This window comes from Nelumbo nucifera, chromosome 1 (genome assembly GCF_055504915.1).
Source record: "Nelumbo nucifera cultivar China Antique chromosome 1, China Antique-T2T, whole genome shotgun sequence".
NCBI lineage: Eukaryota > Viridiplantae > Streptophyta > Magnoliopsida > Proteales > Nelumbonaceae > Nelumbo > Nelumbo nucifera.
Window position 1 is genome coordinate 58,688,391 of NC_142649.1, and position 10,790 is coordinate 58,699,180.

The window sequence follows — 10,790 nt, forward strand, 5'->3', positions numbered from 1 at the left end:
TTAATGTATATAATATATAATACATATGTTTAAACATATGTATATATTCATTTTACAGTTCATACATTATTGATGTTTGTTTCAATTTTTAACTTGGTAATTTGATGTTCAAGGAGTTGTTTATGTTTGAGAAAGTGTGAAGTACTAACTGAAACTTGCTAACATTTCAATTTGATCTTTGAATTATATTTATTATTTATATAGCTATGCATGTTATTTGGGCTTTTTAATTGGGTTAAGCCCAACAGAATGGTCCAAACTGTATTAGAAAGAGGACCAAACCATAATAGAATGGTTTGGTCAGGCTTGGCTTCTATACTAAGATGGTTTTGTTTTGTTTAAGAATTTCTCAAATTGTAAATGAATAGTTTGGTCTGAGATCTTCTCCAAACCTAATCAAACTGGGCCATGAACACCCCTACTCTTGGCTCAAAGATTATCACATCACGTCAAGTAGTTAGCCAAGCTGAGTTCAAACTTCGTAATACCCAGTTTGAGTAGCTTGCAAGCCTAATCAAGCTTTTAGTAAAATATTATTTTTTAATATTTTTTATTTATAATATAAATAATTATTTTTTTATCACATAAATAAATTCATAATCACATTTCATAATATATTTTTTTATAACTTTTAATATATAATCAAATTTTTGAATAATTTTAATTTATAATATTTTGAAAATTAATTTATTTATAATTTTTAATATCAATATATTTATAATTGGCTTGAGCTGAGTTAAGCTCAAGTAGCTTGCAAGTATAGACTTGAGTCAAGTTTGAGTATGAAACTCAAAACTCGATTGAGCTCGAGACAAGTCAAGCTCGAGGCACCCAAAGCTCAGCTCAAATACACCCAATCCCTACTCTAATGGGGAGAGAGAGAGAGATGAAGAAAATGGACTTCACAGGCCCATACTATCTTTTCCCAACCTTGTTTCCTTTGAACTTTTGCAAACTTTACGGTCCACAAAGGGGTTCATAGTTTAGATCAACGTTTTAAAACCATTGTTGGCTTGACGGTTGGACCGTTCAGCTTGGAAATCTATCAGGATATTGGTTCCATTTCAGTCCACAAAAGGCAATCGAACCATTGATTTGTTTGACCTGAACAATGGTTTTTGGACCATTTTTTATTTTGATTAATTTAATTGTTTTTTTTTTTATTTTTTAAAGTATAGGTTAATACATTCAGATTGAATGGTTGAACAATTAACCCAAAAACCGGTGGTCAAAGCGATTCCAATTCTATGTCGATTTTTAAATGATTGATTTAACAAATGCCAAGTACAAAAATGAAAAAGAAACACTACTACCAAAGTTTATTTTGTTTATGTCATGGGATTTGTTTCTATACATATATCATAAGGCTAGAGTTGTAAAGTGTGTTAGGCCGCTATGGCCTGATCACTGTAGCAAGCGGGTTGTGCCAGGCCTGGCCCCAAACCCCATGTCGTGCTAGGCTTGGGTTTTTAGGCCCATAAGCCGACATGAACAATTGGACCATTTTCCCACAGCCCAAGTACGGGCCATGGGCTGTACCAAGCAGGCACGGCCTACAAAAGTGGGCCACATTACACCCATACATAAGGCATTATGTACGGCTACATCCTACAATAAATTTAAAATGATAAGACCCACAAAAAAAAATGATAAAAGTTTAGAGTCAGGATCTCTCCTCACACCAATCGATCTCACAGGCGCAGCCCACCATGTATTGGGAACGGGATCTACTCCTCACGCATGGGTGCCTCACAGGCACATCCATCGTGCATTAGGAACATCTCTCATGAATAATAACTTGTAAGTATAGGAGATATTCTCAATGCATTGGTAGGATATGCGTGTAAGGTCGGTGTGAGGTGCCCTGTGTGAAGAGCAAATCCGGTCTCCATGTATCGGGAACATTTCCCACACTAATATATTAGGAAAAAATCCCAATAGGTACCTTGTACTTTAGGTTGAGTGCCAATTTAGCACCCAAACTTTAAAGTGCAACAATCTAGTACTCGAACTTTCAAAATGCAACAATCTAGTACCTATTGTTAATAGACTGTTAGTTATGTATATCATGTGACCTCATATGCGATTTAAGACTTTTGAAAATGTCAAAATTAATCTTAGAAATACAACACACTGTTCATCATCTTCTTGAAACTGTCTCTCAACAGTCTAGACCAAGACACTCGGCTGTTTTATTCGCGATTTAAGGCCTTTATTTCTAAGTTTTGTTCATTTCAAACTTTCAAGCTTCAACTGCTATGCTCTACGGCCAGTCTTGAAGCACATGATCACTTCAACTGTTTACATGACTCGCTCTTATGTCTCATCTTCAACAAAATCCAAGATGCCAAGACGTTCGGCCACTGCCTCACCGTTGACAAGAGCTTCAGCTCCCTCGTTTGTCAAGTCGACTCAATTGTTGTTAAGGTCAACTATGTTGACGATTCTGTTGATGTTGATGATCATGATTCTTTTGAATCTCATGGCAGCAACTTAGCTACAGGTTTGGCCAAGTTCTTGCTATATAGAATCATCTTGAAGTCTCTTCGGTTCCTGTAGTGGACCCTTCTCCTTAATCAGAAGAAGAGCATCTCATATGGGTCTCCCTTCCATTATTCTCCCGTACAAGTTCTCAAGAGATTCAACGAGATTCGGGCCCTCTGGATACAGCTCCTTGACGACTCCAACAGCTATGGTGGTGGTGGTGATGGGTTGTTGCTAAAATGGAGGGGTGAATTTGGCAGCTCGCTACAGAGTTGTGTGTTACTAGGAGCCACTTCCTTTTAGAAAACGAAGCTTACATGTATTGGGAAAGGAGATAGGAATGATTGCTTGATGCCTTTGGCATCGGTGGGAGGTGAAGAGACCTCCCGTGGCTCATTTTGTATGAACGGTAAACTGAAATTGAAGATTGTTTGGACGATTATGTGCTTGATTGCTGCCTCTGCAAGGCACCACTTGTTGCAATAGATAACCGCTGACCATCCTACGCTTTGGAGTGTTGTGATAACAGATGGTTGTGGTCAAGGGACTCTATGCATGGGGAAATAAACGTTCAGTTGAACCAGCTTGGACGGCATCCGGCCAATGACCCACACCACTTTGTCTATTAATAGAGGAACCCGTGGTTTTCCCTTCGAAGACTGATAAATGCTGAATTGCGTTTAACTTGAAGGGCATTTGTTACACAGTTGTTGCTTTATCAACTAGTAATGGAACACCTAGGTCACCTATTAACAGATGGTTGATAAAGAAAATTAGATGACACTTAAAGGGCATTTGTGTCTTTTCCCATGACACTTAACGGCTGGTTAACAACATGTACTAGATTGTTGCATTTCAAAAGTTTGGAAATTAGATTGTCGCATTTTAAAGTTCGGGTATTAAATTGACACTCGACCTAAAGTACAGGGTACCTATCGGGAATTTTCTCTATATATTATTATTTATGAGAGATGTTTCCAATGCATGGTACGATGTACCTGTGAGATCGATATGAGGTACGCTCTGTGAGGAGCATACCCAAATTCTAATATCTTATAATTCTAGGCTCATACTACAGAATGGTATTGTAAATACATTGGCTTTCAATTTCTCAATATATGTAGTTGTTTGTTTCCTTGCGGTTTCCATTGGAGGAGTGAGAATAGTTCTACAACTCTAAAACATGTATGATTTGAATCAAACTAGAGAGTATTTGATGACGATGCAGCACTCAATGATATGCAAATGAATCGAATGAACTGCACTTAATGACTGTATTGGGGATTGTATGTTTAACCAATAATAACACCCCATGTCAGCCACACAAGATTGGAGTGGTGTAGGCCATAAAACTTGAGAACTTGTATCTACTTTCTACCCTAACCCACTAGCACATTACAGTGGCACATGGGAAACATTTCTTGTTGTCATTTGTGAGGAGATGTTTCCATACTTTAGTTTTGAAAATTAAATACTAGTCTAGGCTAACAAGAAAAGAAAAGGAATACAATTTAGCTAATTAGGATACCGCATGAGCTGATTTGTTAAACTGTCTATTTACATACAGAATGTTAGCTGAGTTAAAGTTTCTTAATAACATCTTGGATTTCAAAAAAAAACCCAGTGATAATCTATTTGATGCTTGAATGAGCTTATCACCTGTTGGGCATCAGAACATGCACATACTTCCTCAAAATTCCAGTTTTGCAATTCTTGAAAAACCTGCAAGATAGCAAATAATTCAGCTTGGATAACCGAATTAACTTGAGAAGTTCGTCCTCCTATTATTTTCAGACAAGATAAGTTCCGAGATAATATGATGATGCCAAAAGTATATAGAGAATCCAAAATCTTTCCTGCATCTGAAAATACTATATAATTTGTATTTTGACAGAGGAGAGAAAACTTACTATCCCTAGGACGGTTTAGGGGAGGTTGGGAATCATTGGTACAACTTATGGAAAGATGAAAAGATTGATTAACCATTTTGGCAATAGAAACAGGTAGAATGTGGTGATTTTGAAAAGATTTTTCATTACGAACAAACTAAATAAAATACCAAGCTATGGCAAGCCAACCCAATATATGCATAAAAAGAGTTTGGTCAGAATTTGATTATGCAAGTTTTGAATGCCAGTAGTCCAAGAATTTTGAAATATATTATGAAATTGAAGATTCCAAGGGTTGGTGAAAAGAACAATTTGAGCAAATTGGTAATTATGGAAAAGATGGGTTAAGGACTCTACTTTTGTATCACAAAATACAGAGTTTTTCAATGTTTTCTAAGCACAGCTATTCTTTTACTGGGATGAAGTTGTTTATGATTCACCATAAAAATAATTGGAAACGAGGGGGGGATAGTTAATTTCCAGATTTTTGTAAGGAAAAACTTAATCAGGATTGATATCCGGAAGACATAAGTGAATTTCTTTTTTATAGTTTGCCTTAACCGAATACTTTCCAAAGCTATGATTTTACCAAATCCAAGAAGTGTCACTATTTGAAGGGTAAATGGGGGTTTTAAGGATTCTGAAGGCTTTAGGCGCAGGAAATAGGGAATGAATAAGGTTGATATTCCAGGTTCCTGCTTCAAAAAGATTGGAAATATTTATATTCTGAAGATGGGGAGCTAAAGGCTGAGAAATCCAATAGAAGTTGGAATCTGATTGAATCCAAGGGATTTAGGAAATTAAGAAGGAGTCTTCATTCACTAAATGTCCGCATTCAGAAGCTAATTCAATTAGTTTTGGACATATAGCTTTCCAATAAATGGAGCTTAAGGAAGGAATGGAATAAGGGAAGACAAAAGAATTTTTGAGATATTTAGATTTCCAAATAAGAAGACTTTGATTTACTAGATTTAATCTCTTAAATCCAAGACCTCCATGAGAATGGGGCAAAGTAAGAGTATTCTAGGAACACCAGCGATAAGAATGTTTTCGGTTGGTGGAAACACCCCACCAAAAGTTCCTAATTGTTTGTTCTATATTTTCAATGGTTTTTTGGAGGAACTAAATTAGAGACATCGCATGAAGAGGAATGGATTGGAGAACAACTTGAATTAATACTGACTTCTTTGCTTGATTGATAGCCAAAGCCCTCCAATTATTTAATTTGGCTTTAAGGTTTTCTAGAATATAATTCAAATTGCCATGTTTATTCTTAAACCAGAAAAGAGGGAGACCTAAATATTTGGAATTTCAGTTTAGAGGGCCAATTTTGATTTGCTTGCTAATCATATGTTGAAGTGTAGGATGAATATTTTTACTACAAAAGATTCCGGATTTTTCAAAATTAATTAATTGACCAAAGGCATCTTGAAAATTTTTTAGAATTTGGCTAAGATTATGAATTTCATCTCTATGGGCCCTTATGAAAAGCATTATATCATCAACAAAGAACAAATGGGAAATTTTTGGGGAAGAGGGAGTAAGTGGGATTCCTTGGATTTTCCCATTTTTGGGGAAGAGGGAGGCAGTCTTGAAAGAGCCTCCATAGCTAAAATAAACAGATACGAAGATAAGGGGTCTCCTTGGCGAAGGCCTCGGGAAGGGTGAAAATGACCCTCAGAGGTACCATTGATAAGGACTGAAAAGGAAACAGTTGAGATACATTCCTTGATCAAAAGGCAAAAATTGTCAAAAACTCTTAGAAGAGACATGACTTTAAGTAGAAAATTCCATTATAACCGATCATAGGCTTTTGACATATCTAATTTAAGAGCCAGATAGCCTGTACCTCATTTCCTATGATGTTTGAGGAAGTGAAACATTTCTTGATTGGGAGATATATACTTGTCCATGATAGAGCGGAGCCGATTAGTTATCAACTTAGTTATGACTTTATAGACAACATTGCAAAGACTGATAGGTTTGCAATTTTGAACTTTTGTACAATTAACCATTTTAGGAATGAGACAAATAAAGGAATGGTTCAGTCTTTTTAGGAGTTTTTTATTTTGGAAGAATTCTTAGACTACTAAAACTATGTCAGTAGTTTTATATTTTATAGACAACATGTATGTATATACATACATATTTTCTCCTTTTTTATATTTTATATTTTTCTTTTCAATTACCCTCTATGAGTCGTTTGATTTTCCCATGTCTGACAAGTCATGCAAATTAATGTTTTGTCTTCCAAAACAATGCATGAAAGAGGGCGGCTATCTTGTTTTAATGAGGTGTCTTCCAGCCATATTAAAGAGGGAAGGCCACCATTGAAAACCTCCCATCTGTATTAGACTTTCAAAACATTTCCCACAATATGCCTTTTCAGTTAACTAAGAGTCTCAACATCTTAGCATCCCACAACATGTCAGCACGTCTCTCCTTCCATGCTCACTTTTCCTAATTTTTTTTTTAAATCTACCTAATAACAATGAAGTCCAAAGCATCTCCCGCCAGGGTATTCCGAACGTCTCTCTCTTTCTTAAAAAATTCTTCTTTATCCCTCATTGATAAGTTCTATTGGAAACTCGATTTGGTCTTGAGCTATCATCATTTCCCATTTTCTATCGTCTCGTTCCAACGATCAAGCTCCACAATAAGCTCAGTTTTCTCTCAAGCTATCATCCCATTCCAACAATCAAGCCCCACTCCGACTTCTCTTTCAAATCTTTGTTTGGGTTTTTCAACAATCAAGCTCCATAGGGGATTAGTTTTGTAACAGGTCGATTGATGTAAGTCATATACAATGTTTTCATTGTCTTTTGGATGTAAAAACTGGGTCTCCGCCATTCTTCTTTTGGATGCCAAAGGGTTTGGATGTCAAAATAGTTCAGTTTTGCCGTTAAAATTGTAAATTCGGTTCAGGTTCTATATATAATAAGTTTAACTGAGGTGGGTTATTGTTGGATGTTAAAACAGGGGCTCCGCCCTTTTTCTTTTATACTTCAAAATAAGGGCTTTACCCCATTCTATTTCTCTACATATAAACTTATTTAGTTTGGTTTTGTAGGTAAGCTATCGTAGAATTGCATGCATTATTTCTGAGTTTTCTGTTCCGCCTTTGTTTTTGTTCTTGATATCATTTCGTCGAATTTTATGTACTAAGGTAAAGAAGGATAAACATCCTTTTTGCTAAATGAGATCGAATTAGAGTTTAATACTTATTTTAATTTTCTAGACTTGAAGGCATTTATCAATAGAGAAGAATCGGGTGTTGTCCAATAAGCTATATCCAGAGATATCAAACCTAACAAGAGAAGCCCCCCAATTGCATCCTTCATCATTCAGGTCCTTTGTTCTATTAGAGATCGAAAAGCACAGTCCAAATCAATGGAATATAATTCCCAAATGCCATTTTCAAGCCCACCCTGAAAGCGAAAAAAAAAAAATCCAAGCCCACCCATCCAAAAATGGCCTTAAGTTTATTCTTTTGGATCACAATTATACAAAGGTATAAATAGTAGAGGTGTAAATCGGGGCCGGCATGGCAGGGTTTGCATGCGACCCGTGCAAAATGTGGGCCGAGCTGAGCATTACTTCCCTCTCTTGGGATATTTTAGGGGTCAGCCTGGCACAGCTCATGGCCCAAGCCCACGTAGGCCCGTGCCATGGGCTGGACTGCAGATCGGGCCATGCCATATTTTTTTTTAAATTTTGAAAAAAAAATAATAAAAATTAAAAAATAGACAAAAAATTAAAAAGATTTTAAAATTTTATTTTATATAAATTTTAATGTATATAATTGTTTATACATGCAATAGTAAAATAAAATTATATATATTAATATATTATATATATATTATATGTATAAAATGTATATAAATATATATGGATAGTATTAGGCCGTGAGCGGCACGGTCTGCACAGCCCATACAATTGTACCGTGCCCGGCTAGGCCCACACATTAACAGATGACGATTAGAGAGATGTCCATCAGATTAAAACATTGTTGTCCTTTGCTTCATGGGGCAGAAAGTTCCAATAGCTAAGGGGTATTGACGGTAAAAAATTTGAGACCAAACTAAATGAAACTATTTTATTAGGGTTTGGTGCGATTTCTAATGCAGTTTTGGTTAGAATGAGTAACAAGCATAGTCAATTTAAACATCAAATTTTGTTAGAATGATATTCTTTTAATAACCTACAGTCAGTTTCATTAATCATCAAATTTGGTTAGAATGATATACGTACTTTACAGTTTGGTTTCTAAAATTCAGAAACCGAATCCAAACCATAAACTTTCACATCTGATCTAGCTAGTAACATCTTCTTCATTCGAGTATATGTAGTAGTACAACTGAAAATATTTACAGTCATGAGGCTTGGTTTTAAACTTTTCAATTCCATTATTTCACAGGCTCTACCCAGTAGACAGACCCATTACAATAGTAATTAACTGAAGATAAGCTTAACTCAATGTGTGGGTTGCAGTCAAGAAATTAAAGCAAACCGGCTGATCAGAGGACGAGACCCATCATCGTCTACCTTGTCATGACTAATTCCTTGCCCTCGCATATGAGTTTGACTTCACAGAAGTCTGGTGCGTTCTTAGATATCCCGTGAGCCACTGGGCTTCCCCTCCTCAAGTTCCTGAATACAAGAGCGAGTAAACCGGCCGGAATTTAGTAAAAAGTAGCTAGCAGCAGAATAAGGTGTAGTAGTAGTAGTAGTCGGAAGTAGTGGAGAGGTTGGAGATATATACCTTAAGCTAGATCTGGGGGTCCCCATAACGAGCTTTCTTATGTTGAGAACTGGAATGAGGTCGAGAACAGCTTTTGCTTTGAGATCACTCTCGATTAGGAGAATGTCTGCACTCACCTGTTGATCATGTTGCCTTCAGATGAATAAGCTAGATGAAGCAAGAGCGCATCGTGTATATATAAACATGCTATGAATTAATTCATTTTAATGCGAATGAAGCTACCTTGAAAGCAGAGCAGGTATCCAAGAACTTCTGGAGGAGTCCTCTTCGATACATTCTGACTTGGTTCACATAGGCCTCCACCATCTCCGTTTTCACCTGGCCCTTGGGAACATTCCCCACTGCATAATACTCGTGTGAATGCACCATTCAGATCAGATTGCAAAACAACTTGGTGGGGTGGGGACTGGGGAAGAAGATGCTTTTATATACAAATTTGAGCTCTCAACAATATTCCAAGTCGAGACAACTACCAACAGAAAGCAAATTCGGTGATCAAAGTTTGTTTTAGAGTTGAGACAACTGCTCCTTGGATCAACCAACTTACGTGGTTTCTGGGTTGACTTTGCAGAACCCAAGAGTACTCTAAAACCAGTCATTAAACAACTTCTACTACTAAATTATCGTATGTTATTCATTAGTATATGGAGAGAGAGAGAGAGAGAAGCAAGGGCAAGGCACATACAGGGAGTGGGGATGTATCGAACTTCTGGAAAGACATGAATAAGATGAACAAAAGTGGAGGGTTTTGTCAAGTTATTCAGAGTCCAAAGAAGAGCATCCATGCTCCAATGGTTCTTGCCCACTGCAACATACACTTTATCATGATCTCCAGGTTGGAGCTGCGCTGAGCCCATGTCGACCTTTGCCTCTTCCTTGACAATTGCAATTGGCCGGCGGAAGTCGAAATCAAAGAGATCGTCCTCGTCCTCCTCTATCTCATTTGACAACGTCCTTTCGCTTCCCGACCCCATAATTGCGCTGATCGATGCAACCCCTGCGTTGTTGTGGCTCTGCAATTTCCAATATCAGAAGCCAATATAATCTCACTTCTCACCCACCCCAATTAAAATACTATATATATATTATCCTCAGAGAGAGAGAAGCTAGATTTCAAACAGTCCAAAATCAGCAGAGTTTTTCTTGGCAAGCCAGAAAGAATATGCTTTTCCTGTGTGGCATTCTATAGGAATTAATAAATGAAAACCACGTTCTGGATCACCTCAGCTCACACTCTTATGGGATTATGTCATTCTCAAGATTTCGTTTGAGTAGGGACTTAGTAATTACGAGTATAATTATGATTCAAGTTCAACAGAAGACATCATATATCATTTGGGCAATCTCAGGGTCTCCTTTTTCTGCTGCTGCTGCTTAATTCTTCATTCATGTAATTGAGAGTTGATGAGAGATGTAAGTATGCTGCGTTGGTTGCGGGCTCCTAAAGGATCAGACTTGAGAGAGCAGAGCAGACCAATCTCCTTTCGGCCGCACTGGGGAATATCCGAATACAAACGAAGGGATCACGGCTTGTCTTCTGGAGGCCAGCGTCGTTGACAACAAATTAAGCGTTGACATCAAGTGTCAGCACAGCAGAGTCTGGTACTGGATTTCTAGGACAATTCTGTCCCGATTGAATTGATCGCCAAAAACCC

General features: G+C 37.2%; 1 protein-coding gene and 1 pseudogene across 1 annotated transcript; one reads left to right on the forward strand and one right to left on the reverse strand.

The window, feature by feature from the left end:
- The first annotated feature begins 1,837 nt into the window (after window positions 1–1,837).
- LOC148803318 (F-box protein At4g18380-like) lies at window positions 1,838–3,051 on the forward strand (annotated as a pseudogene).
- Window positions 3,052–8,760: 5,709 nt separating this feature from the next.
- On the reverse strand, window positions 8,761–10,109 carry LOC104585855 (U-box domain-containing protein 35-like). The gene is made up of 4 exons (XM_019200578.2): window positions 9,821–10,109; window positions 9,358–9,476; window positions 9,136–9,251; window positions 8,761–9,023 (listed from the first exon to the last, which is right to left on the reverse strand). The coding sequence occupies exons 1-4, from the start codon at window positions 10,107–10,109 to the stop codon at window positions 8,915–8,917; spliced, it is 633 nt and encodes a 210-aa protein (XP_019056123.2). The 3' UTR covers window positions 8,761–8,914.
- Window positions 10,110–10,790: the final 681 nt, after the last annotated feature.